Source organism: Schistocerca nitens, chromosome 5 (assembly GCF_023898315.1).
Source record: "Schistocerca nitens isolate TAMUIC-IGC-003100 chromosome 5, iqSchNite1.1, whole genome shotgun sequence".
NCBI classification, from domain to species: domain Eukaryota; kingdom Metazoa; phylum Arthropoda; class Insecta; order Orthoptera; family Acrididae; genus Schistocerca; species Schistocerca nitens.
The window spans coordinates 630244550-630269563 of NC_064618.1; the positions used below are offsets into that span (position 1 = coordinate 630244550).

General features: G+C 44.0%; 1 protein-coding gene across 1 annotated transcript in view; it reads right to left on the reverse strand.

Annotated features, from left to right (window-relative positions):
* The window catches only part of LOC126260627 (mucin-2), a 165573-nt gene that overhangs the window by 52542 nt on the left and 88017 nt on the right, over positions 1 to 25014 (reverse strand). Inside the window, exon 4 of the mRNA XM_049957966.1 lies at positions 8361 to 8918. Coding sequence (XP_049813923.1) covers positions 8361 to 8918 — 558 coding nt within the window. The remainder of the gene's footprint in view (positions 1 to 8360; positions 8919 to 25014) is intronic.

Here is a 25014-nt window from a genome sequence, read left to right on the forward strand (position 1 = left end):
TAGGAAAGTGATTCAAATTGCTCCAAAACATTGCAGAAAACTGGTTCCTCATTTCTTTACAAACTAATGCTGACATTGGTTCAAGTTTTGTGATTTGATGCAAGTTTTTTTATACGTATATACGTAATCTCTTTAATGCAGCAACTACATCTACATCTAATCTACAAGATTACTCTGCAATTCACAATCAAACGCCTGGCAGAGGGTTCATCGAACCACCTTCAAGCTACTTCTCTACGGTTCCACTCCCGAACGGCGCGCCGGCCGGAGTGGCCAAGCGGTTCTAGGCGCTACAGTCTGGAACCGCGCGACCGCTACGGTCGCAGGTTCGAATCCTGCCTCGGGCATGGATGTGTGTGATGTCCTTAGGTTAGTTAGGTTTAAGTAGTTCTAAGTTCTAGGGGACTGATGACCACTGCAGTTAAGTCCCATAGTGCTCAGAGCCATTTGAACCATTTTTCGAACGGCGCGCAAGGAAAACGGGCACTTAAATTCTTCCGCGCGAGCTCTGATTTTTCTTATTTTATTACGATGATCATTTCTCTCTGTATAAGGGGACACCAACAAAATATTTGCGCAGTAGGAGGAAAGAGTTGTTAATTGAAATTTCGTGAGACGATCCTGCCATAACGAAAAACGCATTTGTTCTAATGACTGCAGCCCAATTTCAGATATTATGTCAGTGGCACTCTCTCCCCTATTTCGCAACAATACAAAACGAACTGCCGTACTTTAAACTTATTCGTGTTGTTCATCAGTTCATATGATGATGATCCTACACCGCACAGCAACTCAGCAGAATAGGGCGGACAAGCGTCGTGTAGTAGATCTGTTGCAGTTTCTAAGAGTGCTGCCAATAAATAGCAGTCTTTGGTTTGATTTCTCCACAACATTGTTCATATGATGGTCCCAATTTTAGTTATTTGTAATTGTAATCCGTAAGTATTTAGCTGAATTTGTAGCCTTTAGATTTGTTTCATTTATAGTGTAACCGAAATTAAGCGGATTTCTTTTAGCAGATGCTCTTGTGGATGACTTCACACTTTTCGCACCATACAGATACCTAAATCATTTTGCAAGTACTTGAGAGACAGGGATGATCTGTACAAGAACTTAAAAAAAAAGGACGAACTGGAAATAACCTTTCGTGTCAATAGTCTTCTGTCATCTAATATTCAAAAAGTTTACAGATGTGTAATAAGATTTATTTCAGAAATCAGACGAAAAATCTAAATTCAGATTTTGTGTCTTTGAATCCTGGGAATATACTATTTCATCTCTGTGTCGAACAAAACGTTTTCTCTTAAATAACGGGCATATGATTACTATCGATATATTGCGCAAATTTGCGTAATAAGTCTTAAATTGTTGTAATCGTTACAAATTTGTTGTGGGATCAGACTGAACAATCTCTGACAGGACTGTTACTAATACTTTTCGTAATTTGATTTTTTATTGCACAGCGGGATGACTTTATGGTGCAGCAGCAATGAAGGCTAAATAAAGAAACAAAAACAATAATGTAACCTCTATAAAAATTATCATCTTTCACATATCGGTTTTTTCTTCTGTACAAACTACGTAATCTTTCACATAACCATGTTTGTTTATAAACATTTTACCTTGTGTGACAATCGTGTGTCAGGGCGAGTTACTGCAGCGTCAAACATCTATTACATCCGAAAATAAACATTACCTCAGTTTAATTATTGAATTACGTAGTTATTAATAATGATCTTTAGTTCGTTTTTCGCTTTGCAGCAAAAAGATGAAGAGGAACGTAAAATGTTGCACCTCGCTAGGGAATGATGTACACAATTAGGCAATCATATATAAGAAGCAATAAAAAAGTTTCCGTTTGAGGAAGTTACTGCAGTGTATAAGCAACACAGCGCGACTCTGGGCAGGTATATAAGCACAGACGTTTAGGCAAGGAATTGGTGAGGTATTCGTGTCTTTCCGACTTGCGTGCGGTAAATGCGGGAAAAGAGGACAAACGTGCTGTTGTTCTTTTCTTGGCTATCGAAGGACGAATACCGGTAGACATTCATTGGAGGATGAAGAATGTGTGTGGGGCAGCATGTCCGTCGAAAACCACCGTTATGGAATGATCCGACAAAACTGTGACTAGCGGTGTTGCTCCTTCATGATAACGTATGCCCCATACGTTAAGTGTCGTAACGCAGAAATTACGATAACTCGAGGGGGAGGTACTCGAGCACCCGCCCATAGACTTGATCTCTCCACATGTGATTATCTCACCTTCGGTATCTTAAAAAAGGGCTTGAAGTATCGACGATTCCTGTCGTACGAAGATGTGCAGCAGGCAGTTACGGACTTCTTCACGCAGCGGGACACGGTGGTTTGCCAAACGGGTACCATAATCCTGGTGCGTCGGTGGGACGATTGCTCAATGTTCGCGGCGATTTTGCCTAAGTGGCGTACCGATTCTGGACTGTGCGGCCTTTGAACGGAAACTTTTTGGTCACCCGTTATATAAGGTAAAATATCTGAAAATGAAAGCAAATTCTCGAAACTGGTTGTGGTTATCAAGACAAAACTACTTTCAAAAAGTAAATGGTAGCAGAAAATCATTTTCTTTCTGAGAAATAACACTGGAAACAGGCCCGCTGGTAAAAGTTTGACATCGGCGATACATAACCGTCATCATTTTGGCGAGGTAGGGGGAAACTGTAGTGCAACTTCTCATGTCTGCAAGTACGTGCAGCAATGCAACTAGCTTTAAATGTTTTTATTTCATGAGCAGGTCCATCGTGGCAACTGATCAGTTTCTGTGTCCGGCTATGACTCCCAATATGCCAAGGATGTTCCTTTCGTACTAACAGGATTGTAGTAGTATACACGTAACATTTCGAGGATGACAGAGAAGTCGCTTAGAAGACAAGTAGTCACTCCAGTTCGGAGGCTCTAGTTACTACCTGGGAGAGATGTGTGCGCAACACAAGCCGCTACAAACCGTGGGAGAGGAACCGTCCCCTGGGTCTGATCACAGAGTCGTTAGGCTATTACTAGTTCAGCACTGCGTAATGGGACAGCTGAAAGCTAGTCTCCGTTGACGCGCCACCCACCAAACGTCCACGAGAAACATTAAAGAAAGCTAGTCAAGCAACGGTACGCCTGATGTAGCACTTCTGACGACTGCCTACATCACAGATTTGGCGTAAATAAAGTAGGAAGCTATCTTTTGCCCATTCGAAAAGCAAACCAGTGATGGGATCTCGAATAAGGCGACGTATTCATTTCCATTAATTTTATAAAATACTTGCAAACAGTCGTGCGCATTTTGCAACTGAACAAAATTATGCAAAATATTTTTTTATCCAAGAAACTGCAGGTGCACCCTACCCGATGCGCAAAGTGCAGGATATTTCACAACGTTTTGACGATTTCAAATTTGAATAACACACATAGCAATCGCGAAAAATAGTCGAACATTTTACACTTATTCAAGTTTACTTGTGAAATATTACATCGGACAAATGACGACCATTCGCGGTCAAACAATACTCGAGGCCTATCACCCAGTTTTTGAACATATCTTTCGTAACTGTTGGAGGAATTCTGGAAATTTCATCGCGAATTCAATCTTCTAATTGTTGCAAGCTTCTCGGCCGGTTGGAGTCCACCCTCGCCTTCGAATAACGCCACAGATGAAAGTATGGTACGGTTAAATCAGGCGAGCGAAGAGGTCATTCGACACAAGCGCTTTTAGAAGTTATGCGGTTACCAAACGCTACACGGAGAACTTCAAAGTCTTGTTGGATGTGTGACATACTGCGCCTTCTTGTTGGAACGTTTTCGTAACGAACGACAAGGGCCCTGCGAGGCTCTGAATCGCAAATTGCAGATCAATCATGTAGATGTAGATGAAGTCACGGCGGCTTATGATGGCCCCTGGACATTACAAAATGCGAGACATGGTTCTTGATAGCGTCTGTCATTGCCACGGACGGCAGTGCTTGCTCTGCAACGTGCTTCCATACTAGTCAAAAGGATGGTAAGGAGTTCTTGTCGTGGGGGATTCCAGTCTTCCACCAGCGTAGTTGGCTACTGCAGGATCGTCGTCGTCGTATGAGGATGTGCTGCATGCAATACGTGTCCCCAACGCGTCTCACCCGTGCTCGGTACGGTTTAGGTCGGAGGAACGGTCAGGCCACTCCACTGGCCGAATATCCTCCCGTTCCTAGAGCTCCCCCACCTGCACTGTTCAATGCGGTTGCGCATTGTCGCCCATAAAAATGTAGTCAGGGCCGGATATAGCCCTGAAAACATGCATACGGCAAAGGACTTGTAACACTAACCGGTGAGTATACAGTGTTCGATGGTTTGGAGGTCAGTACGTGCATGCAACACTGTGATCCCTCACACCATAACGCCTGGACCACCAAAACCACCACTTTCTATAATGTTGGCCGTATCCTCATATGGGAATAATAATGCACCCAATAACATGATCGTTTTCATTGTCCAGGTGTTATTGTGCGGGGAGGCTTAGTGTTACATGGGCCTACTGATTTCCAGATGTTTGAACATGGTACACTCACCAAATAACGTTATTGTGAAACAGTGCTACTTCCCCACGCGCGTCTTTTGAGAGCTGCATACTTCATTTTTGTGGTTGGTAATTCGAGCCTGCATCGAACTGCGCAGTTGGAGGAGCTGTTGGAACGAGAGGATATTCCGCAAATGGACTGGCTTGCTCGTTCCTCAGTCCTAAATTTCATCAGCACGGATGGGATGCGTTGGGGAGACGCATTGCGACACGTCCCCATGCACCGACGACATCCAGCAGTTGTCAGCCGAGCTCATGGAGCAATGGGACGCCCTGCCACAAGACCTTCTTACCACCCTTATGACAGCATGGGAGCATGTTGCAAAGCATGCACTACCATCCGTGGTGATCACACATCTAATTGAGAAACATGTCCCGCCTTTTGTAATGTCCAGAGCCCATCACAGATCGCGGTGACGTCAGTGTCATTATTAAAAGGAAGGTAGGAGACGTACTGGCAGCACTGAAGCTGAGATGATGGGTCATGAGTCGTGCTTGGGTAGATCAGACGGTAGAGCACTTGCCCGCGAAAGGCAAAGGTCCAGAGTTCGAGTCTCGGCCCGGCACACAGTTTTAATCTGCCAGGAAGTTACATATCAGCGCACACTCCGCTGCAGAGTGAAAATCTCATTCTGGTGTCATTATTGTCTTTGAACAGAAGAGTCTTTTCTGCTCGTCTCATTTGTTTGAGTTACGTTCTGTTCTACATTGTTAAAGTTATTTCTGTGCATGTTCCAGCTTTCATCGAGCTGTGTCAGTGACACATCATGCGGGAGTTACCTTCGTTCTTAAGTTTTCCATACAAGTTTATTTGGGACCAGCTGAAAAATGCTCTTGTCGAAACACCAAAAATGCGAATGTGTTCCTGTATATTTAAAAGACCCTGACTGACAAGTGGGGTACCACGTGCCTCATTCTACCAGCACCTTTACAAATTTTCTCAAACATTTTGGCATGCGAACTTATTCGCGCTATTTTTAACATATGACACACCTAAAACTCCCACAAGCTCCCCTAACTGTTCTAGTTTCCCTTTCTCACCCACTCATTCTGCCTAACACAATGTCCGTATCACTTTGTGTCTCTCGGTCATTGTCTCCTGTGTCACAACCACAGTCCCCTTCGTTCTGCCCTACTACTACAATCTCACCTCACTGTCTCCCTCTTGCTCTCTCTTTCTCTTCTCACTGTCACTATCTCTCTATCTTCCTCGTTGTCATTGTCATATACTCTGTCTCTCATTTATTTTATTTCATTTACATGTCAAGTTCCGTAGGACCAAATTGAGGAGCAAATCTCCAAGGTCATGGAACGTGTCAGTACATGAACTAACAACATGAAAGTAATAACAGATAAAAAAAGTTCATGAACCTGAAAGAAAATCAGTCCATAAGTTTAAGCAAACGCTATCAGAAATACAATGAGAATCAGCTTAATTTTTCAAGGAACTCATCGACAGAATAGAAGGAGTGACCCATGAGGAAACTCTTCAGGTTCGATTTGAAAGCGCGTGGATTTCTGCAAAGATTTTTGATTTCGAGTGGCAGCTTATTGAAAATGGATGCAGCAGTATACTGCACACCTTTTTGCACAAGAGTTAAGGAAGTCCGATCCAAATGGAGGTTTGATTTCTACCGAGTATTAACCGAGTGAAAGCTGCTTATTGTTGGAAATAAACTAATATTGGTAACAAGAAACGACAATAAGGAATACACATATTGAGAGGCCAATGTCAAAATACCCAGACTCGTGAACAGAGGTCGACAAGAGGTTCGTGAACTCACACCACTTATTGCCCGAACCGCCCGTTTCTGAGCCAAAAATATCCTTCTAGAATGGGAAGAGTTACCCCAAAACATAATACCATACGACATAAGTGAATGAAAATAAGCAAAGTAGACTAATTTACGTGTCGAAGTATCACTCACTTTCGATACCGTTTGAACAGTGAACATGGCAGTATTAAGTCTTTGAACAAGATCCTGAACGTGGGCTTTCCACGACAGCTTACTATCTATCTGAACACCTAGGAATTTGAACTGTTCAGTTTCACTAATCATATGCCCGTTCTGTGAGATTAAAACGTCAGGTTTTGTTGAGTTGTGTGTTAGAAACTGTAAAAACTGAGTCTTACTGTGATTTAACGTTAGTTTATTTTCTACAAGCCATGAACTGAGGTCATGTACTGCACTACTTGAAACCGAGTCAATGTTGCACACAACATCCTTTACTACCAAGCTAGTGTCATCAGCAAACAGAAATATTTTAGAGTTACCCATAATACTAGAGGGCATATCATTTATATAAATAAAGAACAGGAGCGGCACCAACACTAATCCCTGGGGCACCCCCCACTTGACAGCTTATTACTAGCTTTCACCCATTTACATTTTCTCTTTCTCTTTATTCCTCCCCTCCTGGCATTTTCACCATCACTCTTTTCCAAGCACTGTCCTGTCACTGTCAACCTTGTTCCATTACCACTGCATCCCTCTATTTCTCTCACACTGCCATGGTCTCCTTCGCTCTTTTTATAACAACACAACTGTCTGCTACCTTCCAGTATTTATTACTTTTCGTCTCTTTCCCACTGCCATCCTTCTTCTCTCTCAGCATAAAAAAGTGCGAATATGTTCGCATGCCCAAATTTTTGGGGAAATTTTTAACGCTGCTGAGTAAGGTAGAATGAGGCAACCGGAAGCCAACTTTCAAATCGAAGTCTCTTAAATAAAAACAGCAACACATTCGTATTTTTCACTGGTTCCTTCTTTTCCCTGCTGCAGCAGGACGTATATAACTCACAGGTAAAGAAATGTATTGGTCAGTGAAATTTGGATAGTTTACTTATGTGAAATGGAAATAAAGCAGAACTAATTTCACACCTCAGACCGGATTTTACGGGCAAAAATTTTTTGCATGTGCTTCCGTACTACAACACAGGGTTCCCAGATGATAAGGGGGACAGTTTACAGCATATTTCTCCGTGCTACGTAACTTTTTAAACTGCGTTTTCACCTCACACAGGATTTTACGTGGGTATTTGACGTGTACAAGTAGTGTAACTTTGAACCACTATAGCTCCGAAATGGATAAAGATATCAAGAAAATTTTCAGTGTCTTTGAAGACCGGAATCTTACAAATACATCGTAAAAATTACAGCCGTTTTCTGTGCGCAGCCGTCTCGGAATCTGCCGCTGCGTTATGGTCCGCTGATGAACGCGAAAATATAGTAAAATGACCTTTTTTATGGGTTCTTCCGATGGATTCCCATGAACTAATGGTGCCTCCATAAGTCCCAGCAAGCCTACCGCACACCATATTTAATGCAAAAGGAACCAACCCACTTTCTACATTTCCCTAAGTAGGAGGAAGTGTGTAACATTCATACTCTGACCCTATACTGTAGAATGGTGATACTAAGACGATGTTCTGTTGGGTATATGAACAGTCCGTAGCCCAAGGGCTATGCAAAACGCTTTGAGCTTACCTTTTTTATCACCAAAAGAGTCTGTGGTATGAGGGCCGGAAAATCCCGTTTTCATGCGCGGCGTTTTGGAACATATTAGGTACGCATGCTGTTGTAGGCATACCGATTACAGAAAGACCGAACATCCGTCTCGAGGTAGGACGTAGCCCTCCCAGGCGCGGCCAAAAATATGTTAATCGTTACCGTCTAGAGATGAAGGCCCAGTTGTGAATCCCAGAGTACATATTGTTTTAAGCATCCTCCAAGTTTCCCGACAGCATATGCTGCACTACAGAAGAAGTAGTTTTGGGAAAGCTTACCTGCTGGGGTGCCGCGAGCAAGTTGGTGTTGCCGGGTTTCCTGCGCAGTGCCGCTTCCGCCAACTTCTTGGAGGGCAGCGACGATCTGTACGTGGTCGGCTGCAGGACTGTCGTCCTAGGATCAGGCGTGAAGGCTTCGAGATGCTGGTCGACGTAGGCACTCACGTCCTCTCCGGGGAATGGCTGAGGCTGAGGCTGGGGTTGGTGTCTGGTGGGGGGCGCGGGCTGGCGGCCGGCGTCGAAGCCCCCGGGCCTCACCTGCGGCTGCGGGGGCCGCAGCTGCGGGGGCGGCTGCTGGCTGGCCTCGAAGCTCTGAAGCAGGCGGAGGCGGCCGGGCTCCCGCGGGGCGGGGGCGGGCAGGCTGGGCTGGCGGCTGGGGTCCCTCTGGAAGCTGCTGGGCTCCCGCGGGGGTGTCAGGTAGCCGGGCGGGCCGGCCGCCGAAAACCCGCCGGGGCTAAGCGTGATGTGGTCCAGGAAGGAGGGCGCGCGCTGCGGCGGCACCAGCGACGCCGAGAACTCGTGCGGCTGCGGCTGCGTCTGGAACGGCTGCTGGAACACCTGTGGACACACACACATACACACTGACGTGCAGGCAACACTTCAACTGCGCGCTATGCTCAAGCCTCATACAACTCTATCCACTTTGACCTTAAGACACGCTCACAGTAAAGTACACGGAGGAGACAAAATTCATTCGATAGCAATATGCACTTATACAGACGGGTAATATTACGCACACAACGTAAAAAGGACTGTGCATTGGCGGAGCTGTCATTTGTGCTCGGGTGATCCATTTGAAAAAGATTCCGACGATGGTAATTAACAGACTTTGAACGCAGAGTGGTAGCTGGAGTTAAACGTATGGGACATTCCATTTCGTAAATCACTAGGGAATTCATTATTCTCAGATCCACAGTGACAAAAGTGTGCCGAGAATACCAAATTCTGTATCTATATCTACATCCATACTCCGCAAGTTACCTGACGGCGTGTAGCGGAGGGTACCTTGAGTACCTCTATCGGTTCTCCCTTCTATTCCAGTCGCGTATTGTTCGTGGAAGGAAAGATTGTCGGTATGCCTCTGTGTGGGCTCTAATCTCTCTGATTTTATCCTCATGGTCTCTTCGCGAGATATACGTAGGAGGGAGGAATGTACTGGTTGGCTCCTCGGTGAAGGTATGTTTTCGAAACGTCAACAAAAGCCCGTACCGGATCAGGTATTAACTCTCACCACGGACAACGCAGTGGCCGACGGCCTTCACTTAACGACTGACAGCAGCGACGTTTGCCTAGAGTCGTCAGTGCTAATAGACAAGCAACACTGCATGCAGTAACGGCAGCAACCAGTGTGACACGTACGACGAAGTATCTGTTACGACAGTGCGGCGAAATTTGGCGTTAATGGGCTACGGCAGTAGACGATCGACGCGAGTGCTTTTACTATCAGCACGACATCGCCTGCATCGCCTCTCCTGGGTTCGTGATCATATAGATTGGACCCTAGACGACTGGAAAACCAAATTTAGTTCGTAAGAACTGATGGTAGGGTTCGAGTGAGGCGCAGACCCCACGATGCCATGGAGTCAAGTTGTTAACAAGACACTGTGTTAAGCTGGTAGTGGTTGCATAATGTGGTGGCTGCATACTGGTGTGGGCTGTATTTACGTGGAATGGACTGAGCTCTCTGGTCCAACTGAACGGATTATTGACTGGAAATGGTTATGCTTGGCTACTTGGAGACCATTTGCAGCCATTCATGGACTTCATGTTCCCAAACAACGGCGGAATTTTATGTATGACAATGCGCCATGACACCGGGCCACAGCTGCTCGTGATTGGTTTGAAGAACATACTGGACAATGCGATTGAATGACTTGGGCCCCAGACTGCCCAACATTAATTCAATCGAACATTTATGGGACGTAATCGGCCGGCCGAAGTGGCCGTGCGGTTGAAGGCGCTGCAGTCTGGAACCGCAAGACCGCTACAGTCGCAGGTTCGAATCCTGCCTCGGGCATGGATGTTTGTGATGTCCTTAGGTTAGTTAGGTTTAACTAGTTCTAAGTTCTAGGGGACTAATAACCTCAGCAGTTGAGTCCCATAGTGCTCAGAGCCATTTGAACCATTTGGGACGTAATCGAGAGGTCAGTTCGTGCTGCACAGGCAACACAGTCGCAATTATGAACGGCTACAGACGCAGGGGATCGGAACGTATTTCTGCAGTGGTCTTCCAACAATTTATTGAGCCCATGCCAGATCCAGTTGCTGCACTATGCCGTGCAAAAGGAGGTCCGACATGATATTAGCATGTATTCCATGACTTTTGTCATCTCAGTGTAAGGTTGTAGGGCGCCGTTGCCATTAAAGAAACTCTGTTCATTTGGAGTATATGTTCCACGGTAAAAAAACTTCTGTTTCAACGTACAGGGCCTTTCACAACGTTCTGACAATTTCAAATTTGAGTAACACATAAACTAATCGCGACATTTTACACAAGGGACAAGAATTACTCAGGTTTACTTACGAAATACTACACTGGACAAATGGCCACTCACGGCTCCTTAATAATCGAGGTGTATCATGCAGTTGTTGAAGACATCAGTCGTAACTGCTGGAAGTATTCTGGAAATTTCATTGTGAATGCGATTTTTAACTGTTGAAAGCTTTCCGGCCTGTCGGTATACACTCTCGCCTTCAAAGAATCTCATTGGTAAAAGACTGGCACGGTTAAATCAAGGGAGCAAGACGATGATTCGGCACATGAGCGTTTGGAAATTATGTGGTCATTAAACACTTCACGGAGAACTTGCAAGGTCTTGTTCGAACTTTTTCGTAACGAACGTGAGGGTCTACCTGTAAACTGCTACGCACACGTTCGATGATCTAGGGCAGTGTTTTTCAACCTTTTTCAATACGCGACCCCTTTCCAAGTAAAAATATTCTGGCAGCCCCCAGAACCATAATAAAAGTATGTCAGCGATTTCAAAGGCAACATATTTAATTTTTTTCTATTGATACTATAGTGATCGAGTAATCAAGTGCAATGTGGAAGAGGTCGCAGTGCTCTGCGGGCAGAGATATAATTATGTTCTTTGCCGCGGTAGAGGCGTGGGGGTGAGAAGGGGTCAGCGGGGCCATAGCCGCCCGTTTTTGGTCACTACAGTCAGTTGTCCGAGTACGCCAGTAAGTATGGACATGATTATTGTCTTCGCGCTTCGCTCTGAGCAAGCATAAAGTGGACAAGCTTCTTTTCTCCTGCGACCGCGTCCCTCTGAGCAAGGTTTTGCGACCCCCCCCCCCCCCCCCCAGGGCTCGTGACCCACAGGTTAAAAAAAGACATCCGATGCATTGATAGTTGTACGGAAGTTTCTTACCCAATTCAATATTGTTCTCGGACTAGGTATTGGATATCTCTGCTGAATCTTTAAATGCTTACGAAAGGTACGTTGCACGCGCACGATAGATTCACCGTAGCGAGTAGCACTCTATTGCGAACGCACGGTATATTTTCGACTAGTATGAAATGATTACTGCCCTCCATATGGGAGAAAATGTATCCTTTCACACTACTAATAGACTGCTCAAATATGAAATCGTTATAACACTGTGAAACACCCTGTACAAGATGGTGCACGACCGTCGAAGTAAGGATTTACTAAGTGGCCGTGCGGTTAAAGGCGCTGCAGTCTGGAACCGCAAGACCGCTACGGTCGCAGGTTCGAATCCTGCCTCGGGCATGGATATTTGTGACGTCCATAGGTTAGTTAGGTTTAACTAGTTCTAAGTTCTAGGGGACTAATAACCTCAGCAGTTGAGTCCCATAGTGCTCAGAGCCATTTGAACCATTTTTTAAGGATTTACTGTCTACATGTTGTATAAATTGTTCTAAAATATATAGCATTTTATTCACCATAAAAATCTGTACTTGAGAAATTAACGACATATTCCAAATAACATTAATATATTGTACAGCACTTAATTATGTAGTACACAAAATATTTACAAAAGCTGTACAAACCACAACCTCATATGTAATAACCGTAGAAAATGGCGGAAACTGCCTACGGCTATCTCTAGTGCACTTTTCTTCTTGTGATTCTAAAATCAGTCAATAGACTGACGTACCGACCAAAGAACATGATGTGTTCCTAGGTACACTATCCTGCAGGTACAACACTATCCCCTATACTTAATATCACTGTCGTACAGCTAGACATATGTTAGCTTACTAGTGTCGTGATACATAAAGTTTGGGGAATTCTGCTGTAACAAGTTTTTCTCATTTTCTCATATTATGTGCTCTGTAATGTCCAGACATCGTCGGAGCGAGCCGTGAGTACGGCGATACAACCGTTTCACCTGAGTTATAAACCCATTAGACGACGGCAAAGCACGTTTGATTACAGACAGTGGCTGCGGAAGTAATGGTATTCGGATACAGAAATATGCGATCCTATACGTCCCCTACAACGGATATACGAGTAATTGACGATAAACTCTGGCCATGTCAACATCAGGACTGGTCCTGGTATTTCAGAGTGGGCTATTAAAAGTAATAAATTCCATACTATATCGAAAGTGAAGCCACAACCTTGGCTGAGTAAGTCCATTAAGTGGATTTCAGTAGCTTTCTTGATGATTATATCCAAGAAGAAAGATGTGGATGCCAGAACTAGAACGTTATCATTGTCCATTGATACCAATGCAATGTCTGACCGCTGGAAATTTATCAGGATGTAGGAACAGCCTTCTGCTACAGCCAGACAAATGCGTGGTAGCGCCGGCCGGGGTGGCCGAGCGGTTCTAGGCGCTACAGTCTGGAACCGCGCAACCGCTACGGTCGCAGGTTCGAATCCTGCCCCAGGCATGGATGTGTGTGATGTCCTTAGGTTAGTTAGGTTTAAGTAGTTCTAAGTTCTAGGAGACTGATGACTTCAGAAGTTAAGTCCCATAGTGCTCAGAGCCATTTGATTTGAGTGGTAGCTGCACATTGCATTGAGATGGGCTACTCTCTGGGCACAACATCCAGATTCTGGCATCCACGTCCACGTAATCATTCTGAGACCAGTCATCACGGAAACTACTGAAATGCACCTAACGAAGGACATAGTTGTGGTGGTGGCTTCAATCAGGACTGAGTGTGGAATTCTTCACTTTAAGTGTTCATCTATGCAGATTGCAATACGGTGACCCTATCGATATAGGCTAAACTTATGACCAAAGTTTATCACGAATGATCTCTGTTTTAGAGAGAGTACGGGCAGCACATATCTTCAATCCTTCAGCTACTACTGTCTATGACCATATGACTTTTGGCAGGGCCGGCGAATTTATGTCAGGCGGTATGGCAACTCAAAGAATGTTTCGACAATACGATCACCAGCCCAGTTATGTGACAAAAGACTATGATTTCGCTTGAAGCAGAAGAATGACGTTACCCAATTCAACAAAAAATTACGACATGGCTGTTCTGTAATGAAAATGAGTGAGGTTGTGACAGCAGTCTTAAATTATCTCAAGAGATGGATGGATGTTTCGCAACCAAAATATAAAAACAGGAGAACAGCTGGTTACTTCTGCATTCCCGTAACTTCATGGATCAAGGAATACGCCCTGAAAACATGGAGATACCCACAGAAAACATGACTTAAGCAAACTCACTGTATTCGTATCCGGAGTATGTACAGGCGTAGAGGTGACTTGCCACTTTGGCTGCATGTGGATAGAGCCACAGATACTGAGGATGCCAGTTGCAGTAGCAAGTAAAATTTTCTCCGCATTCTAGACGCGCCATCCATACTAATATAAATGTGAAAGTAACTCTGGCTGCCACATTTTCATGACTAAACCACTGAACCGATTTTTAATGTAATTTGGTGTGGAGTTAGCTTGAGCTCTGAGGAAAAACACTGGACTACTTTAAAAAGTAAAAAGAGAGGGACATCGACCGTAATAGGCTGAAGTTTGGATGCAGACGTCGCTTGCGCGGAGTTCAGTTACTCGGAGTGGTTATAAATTATTCCTTGTTAGTGCGAATCCAATGTTCACTCGTACGCGTGATTTCTGAAATTTTGAAAAGAACTGCTACAATGAAATGAATACCCATAGCTGCATACACGCGTTGATATAAGTCAACGGGGACAGTTGAAAATGTGTGCCCCGACCGGGACTCGAACCCGGGATCTCGTGCTTACATGGCAGACACTCTATCCATATTTCTTTTTCTTTCTTTTTTCTTTTTTTCATTTTGTTCGGTATTGTTCGTTTGCGTTTGGTCTGGGCGGACGTCACAAGACATTCGTTCAAGTTGATCGTTGATTCCTTTCTTCAGTTTTTTATTACAGAGGGCGAGCTACCGTGCCGGCTCCATCTGAGCCACCGAAGACACAAAGGAATAGTGTGACTGCAGGGACTTATCTCTGGCACGCCCCCCGTGAGACCCACATTCGCAACTTATTGTCCCGCACTATATTCAAAGCAGGAGGAGGAGGAGATTAGTGTTTAACGTCCCGTCGACAACGAGGTCATTAGAGACGGAGCGCAAGCTCGGGTGAGGGAAGGATGGGGAAGGAAATCGGCCGTGCCCTTTCAAAGGCACCATCCCGGCATTTGCCTGAAGCGATTTAGGGAAATCACGGAAAACCTAAATCAGGATGGCCGGAGACGGGATTGAACCGTCGTCCTCCCGAATGCGAGTCCAGTGTGCTAACCACTGCGCCACCTCGCTCGGACTATATTCAAAGTGCCCCTGCCCATCATACTCATTACTCGCAGCTTTACTGCCGATTCCCGTAAGACTTGGGGCACTGTTTGTGCATCTGCACAGAAGAAGATGGTCAAATGGCCGGTGAGCCTTAACTATGTATATATGAACATGGTATCTGTTCTTTCGGACATGTCCGAAAGAGAGAGGCGCCACCAGCTTGCACAGTGCCTTGTTAACAACTTGGCTCCATGGCATCGTGGGGTCTGCGCCATACTAGAACCCTACCATTAGTTCTTAAGAACTGAAATTGGAACTCATCTGACCAGACCAGGGGTTTCCAGTCGTCTAGGGTCCAATCTATATGGTCACGAGTCCAGGAGAGGCGCTGCAGGCGATGCCGTGCTGATAGGAAAGGCTCTCGGGTCGATCGTCTGCTGCCATAGCTCATGTCCGAGAGAACAGATACCATCTTCATATATATAAGAATTGCTACAACAGCTGGCGAGGATGATGGACAGTTTTCAAGGCGAAATATTGTGGAGATACAATAATAAAATTCGATGGTAAGTCCAAGAAGCGTATTTAAAAGCGTATTACATTGGGAAAGTCTTAATAAACGTATTAGTGTAAAAGTATTATTTATTTTACGATTTGCCTCGGAGAAGCCGATTTAGTTCACAGTTCTAAGACAGCTCGAGCTACGAAAGTTACTCGAACCTAACAAATTGCGGAGCAGTCTCAGAATTTTCACTGAAATTCACTTGCCCGGTGTTAGCGGATATATACGATACTGCAGTGGTTGTGTTATTCCGAATTACGATGCAATGTTCCTATGGACATGCGTGTGTGGCTGTTCTGGAGTTACAGCAAGAAGGCTTTCATCAAGTTGTGTAGCAATTCTGGAGTGATTCCCAAAGCCTGCTCAGGGCATTCTGTAGTTGGCTGTTTCTGGGAGTTACTCGTAGTTCCTGACGCACGGTCGCAACTGTGTCTTGGGCCCCAAGTATCTTTTCTGAGTAGATGTCAGCAAGAATCCTGCCTTTCTGCTCCATCTCAACAGTATTTCTGTTCTGTCAGTCCTGTGTGTTGCCTCTCCATCTAGAGTCTAGACACTGTGTGGCATGGCACGTCCTCTAACAGCGGAAGATCGTTAAAACTCGATACCAACCCAGTAATTCGTTTACACACATTTGTGTGACATGTCAGAGAGTCTTTTGTCGCATTCCCCCCCGCTATCATGCTTCGAGGCACACTTACGTTCGTCACATTGGCTGCAAGCACTGCTGTCTCCCCAGCAAAAAAGTTTGCGTTGAGAACGGATAATTTTGAATTGTTACCTTTTGTTTCCTGCAAGTCCTGGCTATCGTCCTACACTGATTGTGCGGTTTAAAGATGTAAGTGCGGGTTTTTGCTACAACATGAGGTGTTGCTTTCGTGTATCAGAGTCCTTAGGCCGAGCAGCTCGGCGGATGTTTGTGCAACTTGGATGTGGAGTGCATTGGGTTATTTCTGTTGCTTGTTTGAAAATGTGAATTGTGTGGATGAGGATCATTGATTTGTTCTCCTTTCAGCCTTCCTAACGATATGAATCAAAATCCCACGTTATTAACTTTATTAACTTCATTTTTTCATGTTAATTTTCTGTGTTTCTTGTTCCCTACGAATAACATTCGAATAAGAACCCACGTGGATTTTGAAATCTGAACAAAAGTTTAGTAGTTTTTGAAATCAAATTCCACTTATGAACCCCCTTCTTACAGCTTCTTCCATGGTTAGGCGACCCTTAACGAATAGAATCAGAAATACACCAATGTTTTGTTTTCAGTGTGATGGTTTTGCCATTGAGCACAGTGGCCAAATTATTAATAGAATGCTGCATAACATGCAAAATTGTTTATTGTGGCGATGAGTGGGTAGTGCTCGTAGGTTTTGATTTCGGAGCTCCAGCCGTTACTAATGCAGATTAGTTTCAATAGATGATATCCTGTATATGTTCAAATATTTCTTTTGTGTTTTATCACTTGTTTGAGGTACTCCTTGTGCCTTGCACGGCTGGTGGAGTTCTTCAGCAAACATCCCGAGGTCACAGCAGCTGGAGCTGTCACCACCGCCCCGGTGTGCCAAGTACTGTAGTCTATAAAAAGACCATGGAGGAGCCGGTTAACAATAGCAACAAGAAACTGAATTCTGAATTTATATAAAACGCACTTAGTCGGCTTTAAGTTTAGGCTTTGCTCAGGCCTCATATCTGAACTTAATCACGTAATAAAAGTTAATCGTTATTTAAAACTGACGAAAATTATTTCGAAATAATAATAATAACAACAGAAGATAACTAATTCGGTATGTATAAAGGAGAACGATACCCAGGATTGACACTACCCTTACTCCGCTACCTTTTTATACGTTACTTTACTTTACTAACTATAAAATTCCTCCTATTCTTCTCTTTTCATTAGCTGTTCATTGAAGCTAGTTCTTAGGTTAGGATTTTCTTCGTGTATTTGAAGTAGTTGTGCAACAGAACAAATAAACTGTGGTCTATATTATAAAGATTATTAATAAGCAAAAGAATGACTCAGATGCTGGGCCCATGTGTATAAAACAAAGAAAAATGACAAGACTCTTTATGCATCTTATTTCATGTTCCGTGATCATTTGACAGAAACCACGGAGTTCCACTACTGTCTAAATTTTAAGCCGCTGTAGCAATAGAATTTATAACTTATTTTAATTACTTTTGAAAATTGCTTGTTTACTGTTGTATGTGGTGAATTTTTTCGTTACAGTGTTGTAACTTACACTATTTAGTGAGTACAAATCTGGGTTCAGCGTATGAAATGCCAGTTGTATTGTGAACACAACGAATGAAAGAGTTCATGAAACTAAATGGTGCCTATCCACAGAGATTATCACTACGTAGCCATAGGTATACGGTTCACCTGAAACGTCTAAATGTGTGTGTGTTTTAGTCAGAAGGAGAGGAGGGTAGTAGGATTGGTGCTAGAAATATTGCGTACGCTCCTAGTTTGCAATAACAGCGACTGTATCATCTGTGTGTGTGTGTGTGTGTGTGTGTGAGAGAGAGAGACAGAGAGAGAGAGAGAGAGAGAGAGAGAGAGAGAGAGAGATATCGCGTGTGTGTACTCGCGGAACCTTAGAGCATCACAGTGCCTGAAATGATTTTTTTTGTTTTGTCGGTTTGATTTTGCTGCGAGTTCTGTTAACTAGCCTTAAAAACTTAATTTTCTGTCTGGAACAGTAATTTCCAACGTGCCTGAGACCTTTACCGTAGAGTGAGCTCAGATATTAGCTAGTAGCCCCGCTTTCCCTCATTTTTTTTAACATTTCTGTTTTTAAAATAACTAAAGATAAATGGTATTTGTTTCAAATTCAAATGGCTCTAAGTTCTATGGGACTTGACATCTGAGGTCATCAGTCCCCTAGACTTGGAACTAATTGAACCTAACTAACCTAAGGACATCACACACATCCATGCCCCAGGAAGGATTCGAACCGGCAACCATAGCAGCAGCGCGGTTCCGGACTGAAGCGCCTAGAACCGCTCGGCCACAGCGGCCGGCGGTATTTGTTTCCATAGGCGTTTTATTAAACCACGAACTAATGGGTCAGTGAGTCAATTGGCACTGCTTATTCCTTACAACCTTTTTGTTATAGAACGATCAAGCAATTCTCAGTGCATCTCGAGTGCTATCTACAACTGAATCTTAAGAAAGAATGCTTACTGTCCACACTGAGGCTAGGTGCTTGTTAAAAAAAAATGCTTTTTCTGCACCGTTTCTCTCTCTAGCGACGCTTGCTTCACCCACCCCACCGCACCTCTATTTAAAATTAACCAAATTATAATGTGCGTGCTATACTTACGGTTCTTAAATCACTTGATTGCTGGACTCTTTACTTCTGACCTGCCAGGAATTTGAAGATTTCAGCCTGCTAATGCTTTGCGTGTGACAACTGCGGTTAATAATAGTACTCGTAGATTGGCAAATAAGTTCGTAGTGTTTTTGTTTTGCCCGTTGGCATTCCGGATGCTAAGGGTTTATTTATCGATTGTCAAATTCAAATGGCTCTGAGCACTATGGGACTTAACATCTATGGTCATCAGTCCCCTAGAACTTAGAACTACTTAAACCTAACTAACCTAAGGACATCACACAACACCCAGCCATCACGAGGCAGAGAAAATCCCTGACCCCGCCGGGAATCGAACCCGGGAACCCGGGCGTGGGAAGCGAGAACGCTACCGCACGACCACGAGATGCGGGCTATCGATTGTCATTTTTCATTTGTAGTTAACTGTTGCTATTTGAGTTACATTTTTTCATTTGGCGATAGTGAGTGGACCCTTAGACGCCAGAAAATGGGGTGCCAAGTGAAGAAATCGGAGTACTTCCGACGTATTCTTCTGTCCGAGTTCAGTAGAGGGGTGACAGCAGCGGAGGGAGAGACAAACATTTGCGCCGTTAATGGGGGTTATGCCATTGGACATAGCGCGACTAGAAAATGGTTTTTCCGTTTTAAGGAGGACCGCTTTTGACATTAGTGAGTTTTCAAGTTCAGGAAGACCTTCGGAGTTTGATGAAGATCGTTTAAACTCATTAATCCATAATGATCCACGTCAGTGTTGTCGAAAACTGGCAAATGTGATGAATTGTGATCGTTCCACTATCACGCAACATTTACATGCAATGGGGAAGGTTCAAAAATTGGGTGTATGGATGCAGCGTGTTCTAAAGCGAAGTCATAAATATCAGCTAGTGGCCATACGTACGTCTACTGGTGAAGATAATGGTGTCTTTATGTAAGGAAAAGAAAGGTATGGTTGAGCTGAAACAGAGCAGCAGCTCCTCGCATAAAGACCTGCGCGCATCCACAGAAGATAATGTTATTAATGTGGTGGGACAGCCATGGTGGGGTGTACTACGAATTGCTTCCCCGAGGTGTAATAATGACTGCTGACTTTTATTGTCTACAACTGAGACGCCTTGTAGACGCAATGCAAGAACTACGACCAGGAAGACTGCGTTAAGTGATGCTACTTCATGATATTGCGCGCCCGCATTCTACTACACCGACAAAAAAATATTACACAGGAGTTGGGTTGGGAAGTCATTTTGCACCCACCTTGTGTCCTCAGATTTTCACCTTTTCCACTCCCTCCGAACAAAGTTCAAGGAACTTATTTTCCGGATGAAAACACGCTTCGAACATGGATCTAAGAGTTCTTCATCTCAAAACTACGTGATTTCTGCAGTTGTGGAATCGAAAAGTTTCTCCAGCATTGGCAAGCTGTTGTAAATAGTGAAGGAGAATATATCATTGGTGACAAAAGTCTCTGTTATTAACCTTATGGAAAAACGCTATGAACGTATGCACGAACCCAATAATAATGCTGTGTTGGCCCTACAGCAAGGTGGTAGCCATTGTATAGTTACTGTTAAGCAGTGCTGTCGGCTAGCTTCTTTATCCATTGCTAAGAGAATAATGAGGCAATTTACAGGTATGGTCCTTTGAGGGAACTACCTACAACTCGAAGAAGGCATTTTAATGAGATATTTAATCTTATGTCATGTAGATATCTCAGTTTTAGTATCAAAGATGCGTGGCACAAAGTAGAAAGTATGTGTATAGTGGGTGGAATATCTGACAAAGAAGACGTTCATACATTTGTTTCACAATCTTGGTTTGATGCGAGCATTTGAAAATAAATGTTACTGTCGGTAACTTATGTTTTAATCAGTATTACAATCTTACGAAATAGTGATGATAATAATGATATTTTAAAAATACTTTTGTTTCGTGACCGAAACACAATCAAAGTCTTCCGTTTTTACGCCTCAGGTGGCGATTACCCCCCCCCCCCCCCCCCCCCCCGACTGAGAACCACTGGTCTAGGTGAAAGCCTCAATACATCTAAAATCAGTTCCATGCACTGCCGTCAAGGAAATTGATGATCGTTGAACTCAATTTGACAGTGAACTTGACAGCAACACCTTTGTTGGGGCTGATTTCGATGTCGTAGAGTTTGCACCGAATCGTAAGGAAAGCGTTCGGGACAATCTCCGCGGCCGACACCCTAGGCGCGCTGTTGGTGCAGCGAGAGTACAATATGGGTCCCAGCACGGGGCCTCGCGGAATCCAGGCCACAGCATTCCTGGCCGCGCTAACATGCTTACCGCGAATCGGGAGTAGCTGCGTGCCACTAGCGTCAGGAGCGGATCAATTGGCGATGCATATCCGTGATGTGCTCTGAGCGGTTTTTGCATTTTTAACGAAGTACTCCTTTCAGTCTTACTCATGTTTTTAAAAAGTTTACAAGCAATCTACATGTGCGTTAGACCTTTTCGGATTATTAATGTCGCGCCAGTTCTCAAACACAGCTTTGATACTTAGACCCTTAAGACGACGGCTTTATAATGAGGTGAAAAAGTCGTGAAATAGCTCCTAATATCGCGTCGGACATACTTTTACCCTGCGTAGTGCGACAACTCGACGTGGCATTGACTCAAAAGTCGTTGGAAGCTCCCTGCAGAAATACTAAGCCATGCTGCCTCTATAGACGTCCATAATTGCGAAAGTCTTGCCGGTGCTAGATGTTGTGTACGAATTGACCTTTCCATTATGTCCCCTAAATGCCCGATGTGATTCATGTCGGGCAATGGGCTGGCCAAATCATTCGCTCGAATTGTCCAGAATATTCTCAGACCAATCGCGAACAATTATGGGTCGGGTGACATGACATTGTTGTTTGGAAATATGAAGTTTAGAAATGGCTGCACAAGGTGTCCAAGTAGCCGAACATCCAGAGGACCCAGTCCATTCCATAGAAACACAGCCAACATCATTATGCAGATTGCGCAGTGCCTTGTTGACACCTTGGGTCCACGGCCTCGTGTGGTCTGCACCACACTCGTACCCTACCATCAGCTCTTACCAGCTGAAATTGGGACACATTCGACTGGGCCACGGTTTTCCAGTAGCCTAGGGTCCAACCGCTATGGTCATGAGCCCAGGAGAGGCAATTCAGGTGATGTGTTGTTAGAAAAGGCATTCACTGCCGGCCGCTGTGCCCGAGCGGTTCTTGGCGCTTCAGTCCGGAACCGGGCTGCTGCTACGGTCGCAGGTTCGAATCCTGCCTCGGGCATGGATGTGTGTGATGTCCTTAGGTTAGGTAAGACAGATGCACTGTTTTCGTGATGACAGTCTATTGTAGAATTATGAAAAATGTTTGATGGTCACCTACTATGACGTTTTTGGAGAACAAAAATCTCCTCTGTAAAAACTAACATGGATTCCACATACAGAGATGTATGTGTTTCTTTATGAGATCCACAGCGCTGTAGACAACGGCGTTTAGGCTGATGGCGTGCTCCTCGACTTCAGGAATGCATTTGACAGGGTCCCGCACTGCTGTTTAGTGAAAAAAAAGTACGAACTTTCCGAGTATTGGATAAGTTTTAATACTGGATTTGAGACTTTCTTGCAGACTGAAGACAACAAGTCGTTCTTAACGAAACAAAATCGAGGTAAAAGTAATTTCAGGAGTACCCCGAAGACGCGAGATAAGCCGATACTGCTTACAATGTTCATAAATGACCTAAAAGAAAGCGTCGGAAGTCCCGTGAGGCTGTCTGCAGATGATGCGGTTGTCTTTAGAATGTTGTAACGCTAGAATACTGCAGCGATCTGCGGGAAGACCCGTAGAGGATTGATGAATGGTCCAGGGATTGGTTGTTGACCTTGAGCGTAAATACATGTACCGAACTACACATAAAAAGTGGAGAAATTTACTATTGTACAATTACAATATTAGTGAGAAATCACTGGAAATAATAACTCCCGTAGAAAACCTAGGAGTAACTATCCAAGGCGACCTAAGGCGGAATGAACACATAAAACAAATAGTAGGAAAAGCACATGTCAAACAGATTCATAGGAAGAATTTTAAGGAAATGTAGTTCATCCATTGAAGAGGTGGGTTACGAAACATTTGTTCGATTGATTCGAGAGTACTGTTCATCAGTCTGGGACACGTAACAGAAGTGAAGCAAGGATTGTTTGGTAAGTGCGATAAAAAATCAAGCAAAAATGTTTGTTTCGTAAACAGCTCATCTTACTTCTGGACATAGTGTTCTTTGAGAGATATACACTTGGTCCAGCGGTCCTCCAGCTTTTTCATTTCATTGGAAAACAAGATTCTGTTCAAACTATGCAAAATACTCGTTGACTGCAACTATCACTTCTCACTTGATGAAAATTGCTTCCCTTCAAGCCAAAGTTTCAATTTAGGCAACAGGAAGAAGTCACTGGGGTTTATGTCTGGTGAACAGTGTGAATCAGGAGCCAGTTCAAGCCCGGTTCATGCACTTACGCCATTATTGTCGCTGGCGTGTGGGATGGTGCATTATCCGGGTGAAAGAGCCCTTTTTTGCGTGCCAACCTTGGTCTTTTTTCAGCCAAAGCAAGTTTAAAATGATCCAATAATGAAGCAAAATAGGGCTCAGTTATGGTTCTGCCTTTCTGCAACTTATCTATGAAGATTATTATTTGAGAATCGCCCCTCCCCTCCCCGAAAAAAAAACAACAACCGTCATATTACTAGCTGACAAAATGGTTTTTGCGTTCTTCGGTGCACTTTCACCAGCCATTGTTATTGATTTTAGTGCCATTTTGACTCTAGTGTGTTATGATGGATCAAGGTAACATAGTAACATATCGATGCAAACTGTCTTGCTGATTGCGATTAAAGAACATATGACATTGTGTTGAAATGTTGTGCCGAATGTGCTTTTGGTCGGCTATTAGCAATTATGGCACACATCTCGCACAAGGCTTCTTCACAGCCAATTCTCCGTGCACGATGTTATGTACTCGCTCAGCCGAGATGCCTACTGTCCCAACAGTCTCACAAATTTTTATTCGGCGGTGTCGCATTACCATAACATGGATTCTGTCAATGATTCCCTTTGTGACGCACTCAACTGGACGGTCGGAGCGCGTTTCGTCTTCGGTGCTTATCCGGCCACGTTTAAATCCATTAATAGAAAAGTAAATGGTCTTCAGTGATGATGCAGAGTCCGTGTCAACTTCATCCAACATTGTTTTGTTTTCTGCGCCAGTCCAACCCTTCAAATGAAAATGTTTAATGAGAGTAAGGAACTCGATTTTCTCCAGTTTCAATCGCAGCCAACATACTGACCAACTCAGATGTCTGTCTACAATGCACCGTACTCCATACATTGTTGAAATTCTTTATACGATCCTTGGAATAATCAAGCCTGCCAACTTGAAGGTGCAACAACAATGTTCCATTATTTCATGGAAATTTATCGGACTTATCAAATCACCATCGTGTATTATCGTGAAATAGGAGAGATAGTGCAACAGACATGATACGTGAATTGGAGTCGCAATCATTAAAACAAAGGCGTTTTTCGTTGCAACGGGATCTTCTCATGAAATTTCAATCACCACTTTTCTGCTCCGATTGCGAAAACATTCTGTTAGCACCCACCTACATAGGGAGAAATGATCATCACAATAAAATAAGAGAAATCAGGGAGCGCGCAGAAAAATTTAAGTGCTCGTTTTTTCCGCACGCCGTTCGAGAGCGGAACGGTAGAGAGACAGCTTGAAGGTGGTTCATTGAACCCTCTGCCAGGCATTTCATTGAGATTAGCAGAGTAATCACGTAGACGTAGACGAAGTTCCAAGGAAGAGCGGCGGGTTTCATCAGGGTATAGTTTAGGCGGCACGAGAGCGTTGTGGAGGTGCGTTCCAGAACAGCAGAAGCAGACACTACAACACAGACGTTGAGTACTGAAATTCAGTGAGAGTACGTTCCGGGAAGACCAGGTCAACATTCTACTTCCTCCTACATGTGACTCTCAAATTCCAAAATATTAGAGCTAATACAGAGGTTTAACG